General features: G+C 44.1%; 1 protein-coding gene across 1 annotated transcript in view; it reads right to left on the bottom strand.

The window, feature by feature from the left end:
• The window catches only part of IFT88 (intraflagellar transport 88), a 125,468-nt gene extending 116,827 nt beyond the window's left edge, over nucleotides 1-8,641 (bottom strand). Inside the window, exons 1-2 of the mRNA XM_025364090.1 lie at nucleotides 8,623-8,641; nucleotides 1,990-2,081 (exon numbers count right to left, since the gene is read on the bottom strand). Coding sequence (XP_025219875.1) covers nucleotides 1,990-2,079 — 90 coding nt within the window. The 5' untranslated portion in view covers nucleotides 2,080-2,081; nucleotides 8,623-8,641. The remainder of the gene's footprint in view (nucleotides 1-1,989; nucleotides 2,082-8,622) is intronic.
• Between the last annotated feature and the right edge of the window lie 10,867 nt (nucleotides 8,642-19,508).

Below are 19,508 nucleotides of genomic sequence, written 5' to 3' on the forward strand. Positions count from 1 at the left end.
GGAGGCATCACGCTACCTGACTTCAAACTATACTACAAGGCTACAGTAACCAAAACAGCATGGTACTGGTACCAAAACAGAGATATAGACCAATGGAACAGAACAGAGTCCTCAGAAATAATACCACACATCTACAGCCATCTGATCTTTGACAAACCTGAGAGAAACAAGAAATGGGGAAAGGATTCCCTATTTAATAAATGGTGCTGGGAAAATTGGCTAGCCATAAATAGAAAGCTGAAACTGGATCCCTTCCTTACTCCTTATATGAAAATTAATTCAAGATGGATTAGAGACTTAAATGTTAGACCTAATACCATAAAAACCCTAGAGGAAAACCTAGGTAGTACCATTCAGGACATAGGCATGGGCAAAGACTTCATGTCTAAAACACCAAAAGCAATGGCAACAAAAGCCAAAATTGACAAATGGGATCTAATTAAACTAAAAAGCTTCTGCACAGCAAAAGAAACTACCATCAGAGTGAACAGACAACCTACAGAATGGGAGAACATTTTTGCCATCTACTCATCTGACAAAGGGCTAATATCGAGAATCTACAAAGAACTCAAACAAATTTACAAGAAAAAAACAAACAACCCCATCAAAAAGTGGGCAAAGGATATGAACAGACATTTCTCAAAAGAAGACATTCATACAGCCAACAGACACATGAAAAAATGCTCATCATCGCTGGCCATCAGAGAAATGCAAATCAAAACCACAATCAGATACCATCTCACACCAGTTAGAATGGCGATCATTAAAAAGTCAGGAAACAACAGATGCTGGAGAGGATGTGGAGAAATAGGAACACTTTTACACTGTTGGTGGGATTGTAAACTAGTTCAACCATTATGGAAAACAGTATGGCGATTCCTCAAGGATCTAGAACTAGACGTACCATATGACCCAGCCATCCCATTACTGGGTATATACCCAAAGGATTATAAATCATGCTGCTATAAAGACACATGCACACATATGTTTATTGCGGCACTATTCACAATAGCAAAGACTTGGAATCAACCCAAATGTCCATCAGTGACAGACTGGATTAAGAAAATATGGCACATATACACCATGGAATACTATGCAGCCATAAAAAAGGATGAGTTTGTGTCCTTTATAGGGACATGGATGCAGCTGGAAACCATCATTCTTAGCAAACTATCGCAAGAACAGAAAACCAAACACCGCATGTTCTCACTCATAGGTGGGAACTGAACAATGAGATCACTTGGACTCGGGAAGTGGAACATCACACACCGGGGCCTATCATGAGGAGGGGGGAGGGGGGAGGGATTGCACTGGGAGTTATACCTGATGTAAATGATGAGTTGATGGGTGCTGACGAGTTGATGGGTGCAGCACACCAACATGGCACAAGTATACATATGTAACAAACCTGCACATTATGCACATGTACCCTAGAACTTAAAGTATAATAATAAAAAAAAAATAACTAAAAGAATATAATCAAATTGTTTGAAACACAAAGGATAAATGCTTGATGTAACAGAAACCCTATTTACCCTTATGTGATTATTACACACTGTATGCCTGTATCAAAATATCCCATATTCCCCATAAATATATGCACCTACTATGTACTCACAAAAATTAAAAAACAAACAAACAAACAAAAAAAACAAGACATTTCAACTTTAGAATTTTTTTTAAAACCCTAATTTTAAATACCTTCAGGTGATCGAAGTCTTTTACACATTTGGACAGCTAGTGCTGAAGAATACAAGTATATATAATTCATCTTAATTCATTTTTGTAACCTGTCTCATGATCTTTCCTTCTGCTGCAATTATTATTTTTGGTGGAAGTCAGTAGAATCTTCTGTAATAGCACTTTTCTAGGTTTTTGAATCAGCTTATTTAATCTAAAGCATAATAAAGTAGAACTCTCAAATCCACAGTCTTCATAAACCAGCTGGTTAACCAAGACCAATGTAAAAAAACAACTAGTTTTTGTTACCTCGATATCATAGATTGGATTGTAGTCATTATAGCCGGAATAAAGATCATCTTCATCTATCTCTGGAGCCAGGTGCACATTTTGCATCATTTATACCTAGGAAAAACTGGCAGTGTAAATATGTTCTTGGTATAAGAAATATACATATATTTTTTGAGATATGTCTTGCTCTGTTGCCCAGGCTGGAATGCAGTAGCACAATCACGGCTCACTATAGCCTTGACTTCTCTGGCACAAGTGATCCTCCCACCTCAGCCTCACTGGTACTACAGGCTTGTGCCACCACACCCAACTGAGTATGAAATTTTTTGTAAAGATGGGATCTCCCTATGTTGCTCAGGCTGGACTCAACCTCCTGAGCTCAAGTGATCCTCTCACTTTGGCCTCCCAAAATGCTGGGATTACTAGCATAAGCTACCATGCCAGGCCAGAAATAATTCTTAATTCCAATAAAGTATAACTATTCAATAACATTTCTGGTCAAATTTATCTATATATATTTTCAAGGTTTCAATTTTTTTCACATCAAATTCCCAAAACTAGATGTCAAAACATTAAGTTATTGCCCTCATTTCACACTGATTTCACAACCACGACACTGAAAGAACAGTGACAGGCACTAGAGGGGGGTACAAGTGATTGTCCTGATTTTCATGGAGCTCAGTATCAAGTGTAGAAGAAAGGTATGCAATAGTCAATTAAAATGCAAGGCAGAAACCACCACATACCCATCAGAATGTGTAAAATTAAAAAGACCAACAACACATAATGTCAGCAAAGATGTAGAGCAACCAGAGTCCTCACACATTGCTGATGGGAGTGTAAAATGATACACTTTGGGAGAAAAGTCTTGCAGTTTCATAAAATTAACATGTACCTTTTATGACCCAGCAATTCCACTCAAAAATTTTTACTCAAGAGAAATGAAAACATATGACTACAAAAAGATTTGTATAAGAATGTTCATAGCAGCTGTCGACCTAAAGGAAGGAATTGAGGCATAAAATATAATTCTACAAAGGTTACTTGAGCCAAAATGAGGATGGCTGCCTGCCCAGAAGACTCAGACTTCATAACCCTGAGTAGGCGCTCCCTTTGGCCTTTGTTTCAAGCAGATCTTTAAAGGCAAAAAAGTGGGGCAGGCAGTGGGCTGGTACAAAGCTGTCTGTCAGAAATTCTCACTGGTTTATGAAAATAATGTTGATTAGTGATTGGCTACATTGTATGGGTTATAGTATCCAGATGGTGACGTTGTTAGATTAATTTACAGCTACTTGTGGCAATAGCAAGCAAGTTTCAAGATATGATTACTTAGCCCAAGAAGGTAAAGGAGATGTGACTGCTGTTTCACTCCCACGCCTCTCTGGACCTGGTAATTTAGAGGAGACTCTCATTCTTCAAATTAAACCTTTCTTTTCTTTGCCACAGCTTTATTCATAATACCGAAAAATAAGAAACAAACCAGACACCCATCAGTAAAATGGACAAGCAAAATGTGGCATACTTACACAATGAAGTACTATCCAGCAATAAAAAAGAATCCCAATTATGCTGAGTGAAAGAAGCCTTACGTAAAGCAGTACATTATGCACTGTTTTCTTTACACAAAGTTCTCAAACAGGCAAAACTAATTTATAGTAGAAAACCATCAGAACTGAGGTCGCTTCTTGGGGATGGGGGGTAGGGAATGAATGGAAAAGGACACGAGAGAATTTTCTGGGGTGATGATAAATGTTCTATATCTTGGCAGGGGCTTGAGTCACACAAGTGTATGCATTTGTGAAAACTCAGCAAACGTACACTGAGATTTCTGCTTTGTAAATTTTATCTCAAAAGAACTATAAACAAATATTGAACTGTATAATTGATATGCAAGCTGGTATTTCAGGGAAAGTATAATAGCTGTAATTTAGCTTAAAATACATAAAATAAGACAGCTTTGGCCGGGCGCTGTGGCTCACACCTGTAATTCCAACACTTTGGAAGGCCAAGACAGGTGGATTACTTGAGGTCCAGAGTTTGAGACCAGCTTGGTCAACATGCTGAAACCCTGTCGCTACTAAAAATACAAAAACTAGCAGGGCATGGTGGTGCATACCTGTAATTCAAGCTACTCAGGAGGCTGAGGCATGAGAATCGCTTGAACCCAGAAGGCAGAGGTTGCAGTGAGCTGAGATCATGCCACTGCACTCCAACCTGGTTGACAGTGAGACTCTGTCCCTCTAAAAAAAAGATGGCTTGATAGATGGATTGAGAGATAGGTAAATGGATAAGTACATGATAAAGCAACTATAGAAAAAGGTTAATGGTGGAATCTAGGTAGCAGGAGTAACATTCACCATAAAATTCTTTAAACCTTGCTGCATGTTTGAAAATTTTCATAACGAAATGTTGAGGGAAAAAATGAAAGACAGAAAAAAAAGATATCAAAGCAAAGTGAAACAGAAGAGTAAAAGCTGATCATACAAATTGAGTCATTCTTCTCACACCCAACTAAAACAGAGTCAAGAAGCTGGGGTGTGTTGGTGGGGAGGCACTCAGGACGCACGACATTGCTTAAAGAGTGGCTGCTGAAATTGGCTGCTATAACCTGAGGCCAATTTTATTTATAGCTGCTGAGATAACTTGCTGCAAACATAGGAGTAATTCTGGCCACCACAGCTACCCACCAATTAGAACTTGCCAGCTTCCCAGAACCTCACTAGTTTCAGTGAACTTTCTCAAAGAGCACTACATAACATTTCTCCTTTTGATAAAAAAACTTTCTCTTTGTTCTTTGGACATACCAAAGACTACCTGGTCCTCAAACTGCAATTCTTTCTTCCCAAATAAAAATGTAATTACATTTTTATTTGGGAAGAATAAAAATAAATTTCTTCTAATGGCAGCTCTCCATGCGTCCCTTCCCTTTCCCCAGTCCCTGGTAACCATTAATGTATTTTCTGTCTCTATGGATTTGCAATTCTGGACATTTCATGTTAAGGAAATTACACAATTTTAAATTTAAATTTTAGCTGGGTGTAGTGGCTCATGCCTGTAATCCCAGCACTTTGGGAGGCTGAGGTGGGCAGATCACGAGGTCAGGAGATTGAGACCATCCTGGCTAACGTGGTGAAACCCTGTCTCTACTAAAAAATACAAAAAATTAGCCAGGCATGGTGGCAAGCGCCTGTAGTCCCGGCTACTTGGGAGGGTGAGGCAGGAGAATGGCGTGAACCCGGAAGGCAGAGCTCACAGTGAGCCAAGATCGTGCCACCGCACTCCAGCCTGGGCAACAGAGCAAGACTCCATCTCAAAAAAAAAAAAAAAAGAGGTAAAATTTCAAGATTCATCTCTACATTTTGACTTGGACAGAAGCATGGGAGAAATGAAACTACCATATAGATATACTGTAAATCTAATAATTACTAAAGAATCTGGCAAGGATTCCTGGAAGTATCATTCAAATCAAGTCAATATTTTAGGCAATTTGAGGGGTGGGAGGTGGAGGAGGGCTAATTACCCAAGAAATGTAGTATTGCTAGTATCTAAGAAATGTATTTTCTTTAAGGCAAATATATATTTTCTTTAAGACCTGTACATTTTAAGTTCACCAGCAAATTCCTAAGAAATTTTCAGGTTAGGCCGGGCACAGTGGCTCACGCCTATAATCTCAGCACTTTGGGAGGCTGAGGCGGGTAGATCACGAGGTCAGGAGATCGAGACCATCCTGGCTAATATGGTGAAACCCCATCTCTACTAAAAATACAAAAAAATTAGCCAGGCATGATGGCAGGCACCTGTAATCCCAGCTACTCGGGAGGCTGAGGCAGGGGAATTGCCTGAACCTGGGAGGCAGAGGTTGCAGTAGGCTGAGATTGCGCCACTGCACTCCGGCCTGGGTGACACAGCCAGACTCCGTCTCAAAAAATAAATAAATAAAAATAAAAATAAAAAAATAAATTTTCAGCTTAATCTTTTTCTCAGCATAATACCATATATATGTGGCTTCTCACAACCTTTAAAAATTATTTACATATTTTAAGTACTAACAAAATTAGTTTTTGAGCTATAGTTTGTATACTATACAATTTAACTTTTCAAGGTACGTAATTCAGTGGTTTTTAGTATATTCACAAGGCTGTGCAACCATCCCCAGTATGTAATTCCAGAACATTTTCATCATCCCAATAAAGAAACATGGGGCCTGTTAGCAGCTCTCCATGCCTCCCTTCCCTTTCCCCAGTCCCTGGCAACCATTAATCTATTTTGTCTCTATGGATTTGCCAATTCCGGACATTTCATGTTAAGGAAATTACACAATATGTAGCCTTTTGTGTCTGGTCTCTTTCACTTAGCATAACGCTTTCAGGGTTCATCCATGCAGTAGTATGTATCAATATTTCATTACTTTTTATGGCTAAATAATACATCTACAACATTTTGCTTATCCATTCATTAGTTAACGGACGTTTGGATTGTTTCCATTTTTTGACTTTTATGAATAACATCACTATGAACGTGTGTGTACAAGTTTTAGCATGGATATATATGTTCAGTTCTATTGGGAATATATCTAGGAAAGGAATTGCTGGATTATATAGTAACTCTATGTTTAACTTTTGGAAGAACAGCTAGACTGTTTTCCAAAGTGGCTGCATATTTTACATCCCACCTGCAATGTATGAAGGTTCCAATTTATCCATGTCCTAGCCAACACTTGTTATTGTTCCTGTTTCTGATTATAGCAATTCTAGTGAGTATGAAATGGTATCCCATTGTAGTATTGACTTGCATTCCCCTGATGACTAATGATGTTGAACATCTTTTCATCTTATTACCCATTTCTGTATCTCTTTGGAGAAATGTCTGTTCAGATCTTCTGCTCACTTTTTTTTTTTTTTTTTGAGACAGAATCTCACTCTGTCACCTAGGCTACAGTGCAGTGGCGCAATCTCGGCTCACTGCAAGCTCCGCCTCCCAGTTTTATGCCATTCTCCTGCCTCAGTCTCCCGAGTAGCTGGGACTACAGGCACCCGCCACCACATCCAGCAAATTTTTGTTTTTGTTTTTGTTTTTTTTGTATTTTTAGTAAAGACGGGGTTTCACCATGTTAGCCGGGATGGTCTTGATCTCCTGACCTCGTGACCCACCCGCCTCGGCCTCCCAAAGTGCTGAGATTACAGGCGTGAGCCACGGTGCCCAGCCTGCTCATTCCTAAAAATCGGGTTATCACATGAATTATAAAGATCCTCTACATATTCTGGATTCTAAACATTATATAAATGATTTACAAATACTTTCCCCCATCCTATGCCTCATCATTTTACATTCTTTGTAGTATACTTTGAAGCACAAATGTTTTAAATGTTGGTGATATATAATTTATTTTTTCTTTGGTTGCATGTACTTTTGGTATCATATGTAAGAAAGAATTGCCTAATCCAAGGTCAAGAATATTTATACCTGTGGATTTTTTTTAATAGTTTTATAGTTTTAGCTCTTATATTTAAGTCACTGATCAATTTTGAGTTAATTTCTCATAATTTTTTGAAATGAAAATTAACTACTGTAAGGGCAAATGTCACCCACATAGAAATGGTCATTTCAAAATAGCTTCAAAAGGTATTAAAAGTCAGTGGTAAAAGATATATAAAATATTTTTAATTAAAAGTTTTAGCTCAGATAATATTAAACCAGTGGTTCTCAAACCCAAGTGATGCTGAGGCTGCTGGTCTGGGGACCACACTTTGAAAACCACTATTCTGAACCATAATTTCGGATTATGAACCCTATTTAAGTCAGTTTAGTTGACACATAAGTTATAGAAAGAAGCAACTTTTAGAATGAGAAATCCTTTCTGCTAGGTTGTAACCAGATTTTTAAAAGGTTTGACTTGAGATTTTAATTGAATAGACATCTTGTGGAATATACAAATGTTAAAAGATGTGGAAAGTGAGGCCAGGAAAAGTGAAGGGAATCAAGCATGGCTAATAGCTATGGGTGGCAGAACAACTGTTGTTATACAACCCAGGGTTTCTGGATTCTCCAGGCTATTTCCAAAACAGCTTATACATGTAACAAACCTTCCATGTTGAAATAATCTGAGGATGGCCGGGCGCGGTGGCTCAAGCCTGTAATCCCAGCACTTTGGGAGGCCGAGATGGGCGGATCACGAGGTCAGGAGATCAAGACCATCCTGGCTAACACAGTGAAACCCCGTCTCTACTAAAAAATACAAAAAATTAGCCGGGCGAGGTGGCGGGCGCCTGTGGTCCCAGCTACTCGGGAGGCTGAGGCGGGAGAATGGCGTGAACCCAGGAGGCGGAGCTTGCAGTGAGCTGAGATCCGGCCGCTGCACTCCAGCCTGGGCGACAGAGCCAGACTCCTTCTCAAAAAAAAAAAAAAAAAAAAGAAATAATCTGAGGATAATGCCACCTATATTTAATATAAATTAAATGCTAGTAAAGCCTTTTTTTTTTAAGCTATGTTTTTTAATACTCTTCTACTGACTATGATGGACAGTCTACTTCAAGCTTTTCCAACCCCGGCCCGCACGTGGCACAGGACGGCTTTGAATGCCGCCCAACACAAATTCGTAAACTTTCTGAAAGCATTATGAGATTTTTTTGCGATTTTTTTAAAGCTCATCAGCTATCTTAGTGTTTGTGTATTTTATGTGTGGCCCAAAGACAATTCTTCCGATGTGGCCCTGGGAAGCCAAACGATTGGACACCCTTGGTCTACTTCCAAGAAGCCTACTGCAGTTTCTCAAGGAAAATAAATAAATAAATAAATAAATTAAATAACTCACAACCAGAAATTCTAGGCTTAGAAAGAATCTTGGGACGGCTGGGCGCGGTGGCTCGCTCCTGGAATCCCAGCACTTTGGGAGGCCGAGGCGGGCGGATCACCTGAGGTCAGGAGTTCGAGACCAGCCTGACCAACATGGAGAAACCCCGTCTCTACTAAAAATACAAAAATTAGCCAGGCGTGGTGGCACATGCCTGTAATCCCAGCTACCTGGGAGGCTGAGGCGGGAGAATCACTTGAACCCGGGAGGCGGAGGTTTCGGTGGGCCGAGAGCGCACCATTGCACTCCAGCCTGGGCAACAAAGAATGAAACTCCGTCTTAAAAAAAAAAAAAAAAAAAGAATCTTGGGACAACAGTACTTCACGTTTCTGGAATGCTTCCATCTTTGTGAGGCTAAGTACGCGCTTTCTGCATTCTGTTGTGTACTTTTATCTTTACTCCTGATTCAACTTGTATCAGGCAATTTCAAGTGCTTTACCTAACGAGAAAACGCAAGAGCGACGTGCACCGTCTCCGCTGCGCGGTTCCAGAGCCGGCGCAGGGGTCCAGCCGGGTCTGAAGTTTCCCGTCAGCCGCGCCTGGGGCTTGGGACAGCCACGGCCAAACGGCCCGCGACGCCCGTCCCAGTTCAGAGGAGCAAGAAAGGCCTGGGGACGCCGACGTGAGAAGCAACGCCCACGTTTCTGCGTGGACAACTCGGGCGCCTGAGGGACGCACTCGGGCCCCAGCGGGAGAAAAGCCAGGGGCAGGCCGAGTCCATTCGGGGCCCCGCCTCACACCGCCCCGGGGTGGGCAGGGGCGGTCGGCGGGGCTCGGCGCACAGGACGCCGCGGGGGCACGGCCGCCAGGGGCCCTGAAGCACTAGGCCCCAGCGCCCTTCTCCTACCTCACGCTGAGGGAAGCGGGCGACAGTGAGTCGGGCCCAGGGAGGACGCGGCGGTTGGTCAAAGCGCGACGCCGAGCGGTTGCCAAACGCGGAATCCAAGGAAGCCGCTCCCACAGTCCTCCGCGCGGGGGCGGGCGGGGCCGGAAGCGCGGGGGCGGAGGGAGCGCGGCGGGAAGCGGGTGGCGCGGGCTGCGTGGGGAAGTGGGTGGGGGCGGAGAGCGGCGGGTCAGAGAGGAGGGAGCCAGGTAGCCCCCGGCGGAAAGGAGCGGCGGTGCGCGGAGGGTGTGGAGGGAAAGGAGCGGCGGTGCGCGGGGGGTGTGGAGGGAAAGGAGCGGCGGTGCGCGGAGGGTGTGGAGGGGACTGTACCAGCGGCTTGCGGGAAGCCGGGCGATTCGGGGAGAGCGGCGGAGGAGAGGGCAGGGAGGCCGGGGCCTCCCGGGGAAGGGAACCCGGGGGGCTGGGAGGCTGGGGGCGGCCTGTGAGAAGGGCGGGGAGGGAAAGGCTGGCGGCTAGTATATGCTGGAGGGAGGAGGGCCTGGAGGGGCTCCGGGCTGGCGGCCTCTGTGAGGAAGGGGAAGGATCTGCAACCAAGATCATTTAAATCCTGATAAACTTGTCCGTAAAGCAGATGCCCAAAGGATGCTAGGAAGCTTACTGTGAAATATGGAAGCCCATTTTCCGCGCAGTCACTAACTCGCCTAGTCACCCAGTGTAAAAGTTATTCTCGGATGACACGTGCCTGGGAAGTCTCACCTTTCCCCCCACCTCCTCCTGTCTGCGTATTGTTCTGTAGCACCGCGTGCACGCCTTGATTGTAGCGCTTAAGGCGTCAGTTTTATTTACTAGAGAGGGATAAAACTATCCATTGTGTCCATTGTGTCCCAACCACCTAGAACGTGGGTCGTAGTGTAAAGCTTAATAAATGTAATATAAATGGGGAATTAAATTCATAATTGTTTAATGTTTCGTTTTGTCTTAAATTTTAAAAGTAAATGTTGGGGGTGTTGGGGGGAGACAGAGTCTAAAGACACCAGTAATTAATGGTTTTTTAAAAAAATAAGCAGTGTTGGCTGGGCGCAGTGGCTCATGCCTATAATCCCAGCACTTTGGGAGGCTGAGGCGGGCGGATCACCTGAGGTCAGGAGTTGGAGACCAGCCTGGCCAATGTGGTGAAACCCTGTCTCTACTGAAAATAGAAAAATTAGCTGGGCGAGGTGGCAGGCCCCTGTAATCAATCCCAGCTACTCAGGAGGCTGAGGCAGGAGAATCGCTGGAAGGCGGAGGTTGCAGTGAGCCGAGATCGCGGCATTGCACTCCAGCCTGGGCCACGAGCGAAACTCCTTCCCCCACCTTTGCCAAAAAAAAGTAGTGTTGGGAGACAATTCTCATGGGTCCCCTGCACTTTCCCATGTTTTGTGAGCAGAGACACTGTCTTTGTTCTGGACTATTACGATGGCTAGTTTTATGTGTCAACTGGGTTTGTGTGTGCAACCCAGTTTTTGGTCAAACACCAGTCTAGAAGGTATTTTTTAAGATGTGATTAACAGTTAAATTAGACTTGAGTAAAGCAGTTGGTCCTCCACAATGTGCGTGGGTCTCGTCCAGTCAAGGGAAGGTCATAAGAGAAAAGACTAAGGTCCTCTGAGGAAGAAGGAATCCTGCCCCCAGACTGCCTTCAGCTCTTTCCTGGGTCTCTAGCCTGACTTGCAAATTTTAGGCTTGCCAGTGTTTATAAACTTTTGCTGCTGCAAAAGAAATAGCACTTGAATATAAAATTTTCTTTTTTTCTTCTCAGCAAGGCAATTTGCTTCTGTAGAAGGGTGCGCCCTTACAGATGGAGCAATGGTGGGAGCACACCTGGACAAGGGAGGGGAAGGGGTTCTTATTCGTGGCCCTGCTGCTGTGTCCTTCCCCTGTTGGCTAACGTTAGACCGCACAGGCTAAACTAATTCCGATTGGCTAATTTAAAGAGAGTGACGGGGTAAGTGGTCTGCTGGGAAATATGGTTATGGCAGAGCAGGAAATCGGAATGAGTCAGGGTGGAGAATGAATGGGGCAGAGCAGGTAATTGAAAAAGATTGCTTGAGGAGGAAGTTGTTTGTTGTTTGTTTGTTTGTTTTTTATTTAAGACAGTCTCACTCTGTAGTCTAGGCTGGAGTGCAGTGGCAGGATCTTGGCTCACTGCAAGCTCCGCCTCCTGGGTTCTCCTGCCTCAGCCTCCGGAATAGCTGAGACTACAGGCGCCCACCACCACGCCCAGCTTATTTTTTATATTTTTAGTAGAGAGGGGTTTCACTGTGTTAGCCAGGATGGTCTTGATCTCCAGACCTCGTGATCCGCCTGCCTTGGCCTCCCAAAGTACTGGGATTACAGGCGTGAGCCACCACGCCTGGCCAGAACTTAAGTTTAAAAGTAGAAGACAAATAATTGAACATATTGACATATTGATTCTTTGAAGAGAACTTTGGAACTCATATCAAACACCAGCCTCCAATTGCGTGTCAATTCCTTCAAATAAATCTCTTTCTGCAATATGCATCCTATTAGATCTGTTTCTATAGGGAACTCTGATTAATACACCTTTTCAAGGAAGAGCTTTGGAAGATTAAGATAATTGTTTCCTTCTGGAACAAAAGACAGGTTTGTTGCTGTTCAGTTTAATAAAGATAATGTCACCCTCCGTGGCAAAGACTGAGCATGTTGGCTTGCAGTTCATTGTAGAAGATTGGGCTTTCCTGAACTTGGTGTACCTGGGCAGTAAAACCAATCACGTGTGCAGCATGCACCTGGATTGTCCCCATGGGACTTGGAAGAGGAAGGTGAACCAAAGGGAATATGAAGCCCAGGCTGCTGGCTGTGTTGTGAAAAATAAAGCCCTTTCTGACTCAGGTGTTTTCTGCCATCATTCGTGGAACTGTTAGATGAGCTTGTTAGCTTGCAGGTAGGGTAAAATCTAACACGATTCTGAATAGTATCTAGGTATACTGTACCCAGCTTGTAGCAGTTGTTCAAGAAATATTTGTTGAATTAATTAGTGAATACTGGGGAGCCTTATTTCAAGTTACTCTCCCTCTATAGAGACAATTTGCATCATTCCTGGATCTCCAAACTATAAATGTTCAGTCCCCTCAAATAATTTTTTTAAATTAGGTACAAAGTTATTTCAACTTGGTTGCGTTTGTGTGTGTGTGTGTTTTTTGTTTGTTTTTTTTTTTGAGGCAGAGTCTCACTCTGTCACCCAGGCTGGAGTACAGTGGTGCCATCTCGGCTCACTGCAACCTCTGCCTCCCAGGTACAAACGATTCTGCTGCCTCAGCCTCCCGAGTAGCTGGGACTACGGGCGTGAGCCAGCACACCTGGCTATTGTTTGTATTTTTAGTAGAACTGGGGTTTCATCATGTTGGCCAGGCTGGTCTCGAACTCCTGACCTCGTGTGATCCGCCTGCCTCTGCCTCCCAAAGTGCTGGGATTACAGGCGTGAGCCACTGCTCCTGGGCCTCAACTTGGTTGCTCTTTGGGTGTGATACAGTTACTTGCCCATGGAGTGCTCAGTCACGTTCATGTTAAACATCGGAATGTAGCTAGCATTTAATGAACACACCTATTATTGCCAGGCAACATGTTAGGGTCACCTAGCTTTTATTACTGAAATACGAGCTCCACAGAGAGCAGGCGTGTTTGTCTTTTTTGTTCTAGACTGTATCTCCAGTACTTTTGGAAAGTGCCTGGAACTAGTTGGCTGTCAATAAATGTTTATTGAATGAATTGTCAGGACTTGTAATTAATTATATAGAGAGTTGGGGGTGAATGGGTAATAAGCAGCAAGCATGAATCCCAAGTTTGGCATGAGTAATGGGATGAATGCTAGCACCATGTATTAATATGGAGAATACTGGAAGAGAAGCAAGTTTGAGAGAGAAAATAAGTTTAGTTTTGAATATGTTGAGTTTCAGATGCCTGTAAAATATGCAAATAGAGCTGTTGACTAGGCAGCTGCTGAGTATATACAGTTGTATTAATAAAGCTCAGTGAAAAGATCCTTAGGCCTGATATGGTAGCTCACATCTGTACCTGCACTTTGGTGCCAAGGTAGGAGGATTGCTTGAGGCCAGGAGTCCGAGACCAGCCTGGGCAGCATAGCAAGACCCTGTCTCTACATATAAATAAAAATGAGCAATATGTAATGGTCCACACTTGTAGTCTTAGCTACTCAGGAGGCTGAGGCAGGAGGATCCCTTAAGCCCAGGAGTTTGGAAGCTGTGTTGAGCTATGATCATGCCACTGTACTCCAGCCTGGACAACAGAGTGAAGACTATCTCTTAAAAAGAAAAAGAGGCCGGGCGCGGTGACTGACGCCTATAATCCCAGCACTTTGGGAGGCTGAGGCGGGCGGATCATGAGGTCAGGAGTTTGAGACCAGCCTGGCCAATATGGTAAAACCCCATGTCTACTAAAAATACAAAAATTAGCCAGGCGTGATGGCACGTGCCTGTAGTCCCAGCTGCTCAAAAGAGTGAGGCAGAAGAATCACTTGAACCCGGGAGGTTGCAGTGAGCCAAGATTGTGCCACTGCACTCCAGGCTGGGTGACAGAGCAAGACTCTGTCCAAAAAAAGAAAAAGAAAAAGAAAGATCCTATCTAGAGATACACAGTTGTTATTCGCTGGCTCCTAAAACAGATGGATTTAAACCTAAGAGTGAGTGAGATTGCTTACAGTGAAGGAGGATATAGAGGGGCAGGAAAAGAGAGTCTAAAATTGAGTCATGAAAAAGTAATATTTAAAGATGTAGGCCGGGTGCAGTGGCTCACACCTGTAATCCTGGCACTTTGGGAGGCTGAGGCGGGCAGATCATGAGGTCAGGAGATCAGACCATCCTGGCTAACACGGTGAAACCCCATCTCTTCTAAAAATACAAAAAATTGGCCAGGCGTGGTGGTGGGTGCCTGTAGTCCCAGCTACTTGGGAGGCTGAGGCAGGAGAATTATGTGAACCAGGGAGGCGGACGTTGCAGTGAGCTGATATTGTGCCACCGAACTCCAGCCTGGGCAACAGAGCGAGACTCCACCCTAAAAAAAAAAAAAAAAAAAAGATTTTGTAGAAGAGGAGCCCCTGATGATTCTGTTTAATGGTCAGACATATTTGAGCAAAACCAGGAAAGTGAAGGTAATAGAAGCTAAAGGAAGAAAATGTGTCACTTGAATTCTGGCACTCTGAATTAAAAAACAAAAAAGTCAGGGCCGGGCGTGGTGGCTCACGCCTGTAATCCCAGCACTTTGGGAGGCCGAGGCGGGCGAAACACGAGGTCAGGAGATCGAGAGTTCTTGTTGGTTTGTTTTAAAAGATGGAAGATAATTAGAGCATGTTTTAATACTCCTGGAAATAATCCAGTCGAAAAAGTTCGAAGGTACGGGGGAGATGGCTAAGAGGGAGGAGAATGGAAGAGGTTCCAAGGTTGAAAAAAGGTGGAGAAGGTCTAGAATAAGCAGAGAAGAGGAGAGATGCTAACTAGAGAAATACAGTAACATTGCTTGGTAAGTTTAGGTGCTCAATTGACACCAACAATTGTGAGTTTATAGTGAAGCCTTGTCTGGTACTCTCGTAACCCTATTTTTTCCACTAGTCTTCATCAGGTACAGACATGGAAAAGACAGATGGGGAAATGTACCCAAGGTTGGAATTTGTTGGGCAGTTGCAGAGAAAGGACTCTGTTATCATCAAAGACATGAAATTTAATATAAATGACAATTTGTATTAAATGTATTTTATTATTTATATTAATTTAATATAAATATAAGAAATGAATGGGGCTAATGAACAGGAAGAAAGTGGAGGAGTTAGATTAGAGGTCCTGATGAAGTTAAAACAGTTGCAATAGTCACTTCGGCGTTTTGAATTAGTGATCATGGAAGTGGAACAGTTTTGAGCTGGTGACAAGGTTCAGGGTTTGACGATGGGTGTGGTCTGGAGGAGGCCATTTGAGATAAGGAGTCCAAGGTTTGAAGCCACTGGAATAAGTGGAGAGGTCGCTGTGAGCCAGGTGGCAAAGACTGAGGGAAAGCAAAGAGGAAGTTGGAAGAGATTTGGTAAACGGTATACCAGATGGCCCAAGATTCACAGCTGCAGAAAATCTGCAAGTGGGTGGAAAAACCGAGGAGAAACCACCAACCCTGCCTTCTGACTCAGACATCCCTGAGCTGTGAGAGAATCAATAACCTAGACCTGATAGGACTCCAAGGGAAGCAGTATCCTCAAAAGACTACCAGTTTTCTGTGAAAGGAGAGGTGGGGAGAATATTCGGGAAACAAGTGGAAGATACGGGGTATCTGCTAATCACAAAACAAATTCCAGTGGGCTTTGGGAGGGATTGAACCAGGATATGTTGCTGACCAGAATGACCTGTAGTCTGGGTGGTGACCAAGGACAACAGAGGTGTGAAAGGAGGTGGATGTAGACCTGACATACACTTCTAACAGAATATGGCTATGGCCTGCAAGTGAGGCTCAGTGGCTCTGGCAAGAGGCTCGTCACTCCTTTTTCACCCAGGTCAGCTGGTGATGCAGTTGCAGCCAGCAATGAGTGAGCACCAGCCTGGGAACATCTATTCAGCAAAGGTGGTGGAGGATGGGCCCCTGCAGGCTGGTTTCCTACATGAGGCTGATGCTCTCGTGGTTTTAGGGTCAATGTTTTTGGGTCTTGGCTGTCTGATGTTCATCAATAATTTGACCCAACCTGCTGCATTTCTCTCCAATCATTGCACCTCTCTCCTTCCCCCCACAACCTAGAGGGTCTAGGCAGCCTCTTCTCTCACCTGCCCTGTTACCACAGCCTTCTGCCTTTTCTCACTGTTTTCTCTCTACTCTTCTGTCTTCCGGCTTGCTCTCACTCAGTGGATTCTCCACACAGTCCCTCCTCCCCACTCTGCCTTGACTTTTGGACAAAGTCTAAACTCCATAGTGTGGCTTAGAAGGCCCTTCACCGTATGACTGACCCCTGTGGCACTACTCAGGATTCTTTGTTTCAGCCAAGAAAAGCCAATTCTTGTTGATTAAGCAGAAAAGGAGTCTTTTTGGAAAGATATCAAGTAACTCATAGAATTGTCCAGAAGGCTAAGGAACAGGCTTGGAAAAACACCAGAAGCTAAGGGAGGTAAGGCACAGTCAAAACCCTAACACAGAAACCATCTGCTCATGTGGCAGAGACCAGTCCTCCCAGTTTCCTCAGGACAAATTCGTCACCCCGCTTAGTCAGTGGCTGTGGGCAGGATCTCCACTTGACACCTGCCATCTTGCCATTGGACACTGGTTGCCACACAGCTGCACTCTTTTATCGGGCACTTTCTGCCCCATTGGACACAGGGATCTCCGACAGGCTCTGTGAACAATTTCTAACCATCCTCCCCTTTATCTGCCTACCTCCCAAGTCAGAGTCCTGGATAGGAACACAAGCGGGCTGTGTGTAGGTCAGTGTACTGTGTTGTAGCTGCTAGGAGCTCAAAGACACGGTATCTGCTTGCTTTAACCTAGGATTCTCATAAAGTGGAAAATGTGTTCAGATATTGCGCAGCCAAAAATGATAGCTACCCATTGAAGTTTAACTGTCCCTGATATTTCCCTTTGCCTCCTGTCTTGTTTACTGTGCTCCAGCCATACTTCGCATGTTTCAAGTCACTGCAAAGTACCATAACCTCTCTCACCTCTAGGCCTTCACACATGCTATTCTCTTGTCCTAAAATGGGCTTTCCTACAGTCCTCTTAGCCTAGCCATTCCTTTCTCTAGGAAGCTTTCCCTAGTCCCTGGTATACAAGTTTTCTAGGGCTGCTGTAACAAAACACCACATAATGGTGGTCTTTTTTTCTTTTTCTTTTTTTTTTGAGATGGATTCCAGCACTTTGGGAGGCCGAGATGGGTGGATCACTTGAGGTCAGGAGTTCGAGACCGGTCATGGCCAACATGGTGAAACCCCTTCTTAACTAAAAATGCAAAAATTAGCCGGCGTGGTGGCAGGCGCCTGTAATCCCAGCTACTCGGGAGGCTGAGGCACGAGAATCGCTTGAACCCAGGAGGTGGAGGTTGCAGTGAGCTAAGATGGCGCCACTGCGCTCCAGCCTGGGTGACAAGAGACTCTGTCTCTAACAAACAAACAAAAAACATGTAAGAAAGACAGTAGATCGGCCCAACTTCACCTATACTGCATCAAATGTACTGTACTCTCTCCTTTAACAGTCACCTAAGTGAAACCCATATTCTTTTTTTTTTTTTTTTTTGAGACCAAGTCTTGCTCTGTCGCCCAGGCTAGAGTGCAGTGGCACGATCTCGGCTCACTGCAAGCTCCACCTCCCAGGTTCACGCCATTCTGCTGTGTCAGTCTCCCGAGTAGCTGGGATTACAGGTGCCCACCACCACGCCCGGCTTATTTTTTGTATTTTTAGTAGAGAAGGGTTTCACCGTGTTAGCCAGGCTGGTCTCGATCTCCTGACCTCGTGATCTGCCCACCTCGGCCTCCCAAAGTGCTGGGATTACAGGCGTGAGCCTCCGCGCCCGGCCGAGACCCATATTCTTTAATATGAAAAACACTATTTTTCTAACTGTCACCAGTCAAGTCCAGGGAAATCATCCTCATGGCCTTTGGACAGGATCTTTAGATCCTAGATTGTGACTACACCGTGTACTTACACTTTAACCCAAAATCACACTTTGAAACCAGGCTTGCAAGATTTCTTACTTGCAAATTACAAATTGAGTCTGCCAGCAATTTCAATCTGTTCCAAAACAAATGGACATTGGACTATAAATTACCCTGATGAAAGAGTCCTGTGTCCACTCACACCATAAAAACTACAGCCATTAGCAAGTTGGGATTAATATGTAGTATACAGGAAACCATGAGGCATTTCAAGTTGTGCTCCTACTATCACAGGCCCCAATGGCAGCGTATGAACTAAAGCGCAGTTTATCTAAGGAAGTCTATTTTTAAAGAAAGGACTACTCACTAAAGTCTGACTGTTAATTTCATAGCATATTGTTTGCCAGAGAGGAACTAGGTATAATGACTTAGCACCATTCATGACTTAAAGGATGAAAAAGCCAGACTCCTGGCCTTCTAATGGTAAAGTGACCCAGTCATACAGTCAGTGAAAAGCAGTTGGTTGTTTTTGCCTCTTCTTTCTTTTTTTTTTTTTTTTGAGACGGAGTCTCGCTCTGTCACCCAGGCTGGAGTGCAGTGGCCGGATCTCTGCTCACTGCAAGCTCCGCCTCCCGGGTTTACGCCATTCTCCTGCCTCAGCCTCCCGAGTAGCTGGGACTACAGGCACCCGCCACCTCGCCCGGCTAGTTTTTTGTACTTTTTAGTAGAGACGGGGTTTCACCGTGTTAGCCAGGATGGTCTCGATCTCCTGACCTCGTGATCCGCCCGTCTCGGCCTCCCAAAGTGCTAGGATTACAGGCTTGAGCCACCGCGCCCGGCCTTTGCCTCTTCTTTCTTTGTTTAATCTTGATTTTTGTTTTGGATCATTCTTCCCACTCAAATCCGGTTTTAAAATGCCACAGTCATGCTCCCAGCCTTATTACTACTGAAAATTCTTAATGTCTACAACAAAGAATAACCCAATAGTTTAGTTGACTTGTGTAAATGTTTAGAATTATCCACATATTTATTATGTCTTCCATTTTCTTTTTAATTTTCCATGCAGAGGTGATTATTCAGCAAAAAACAAGTCTCTCAGTTAGTGAGCATGGTAGCTGATGTCTATAATCTCAGTGCTCTGGGAGGCCGAGGCAAGAGAATTGGTTGAGCTCAGGAGTTCAAGACCAGCCTGGACAACATAGGAAAACCCTATCTC

Source organism: Theropithecus gelada, chromosome 17 (genome assembly GCF_003255815.1).
Source record: "Theropithecus gelada isolate Dixy chromosome 17, Tgel_1.0, whole genome shotgun sequence".
Lineage (NCBI taxonomy): Eukaryota > Metazoa > Chordata > Mammalia > Primates > Cercopithecidae > Theropithecus > Theropithecus gelada.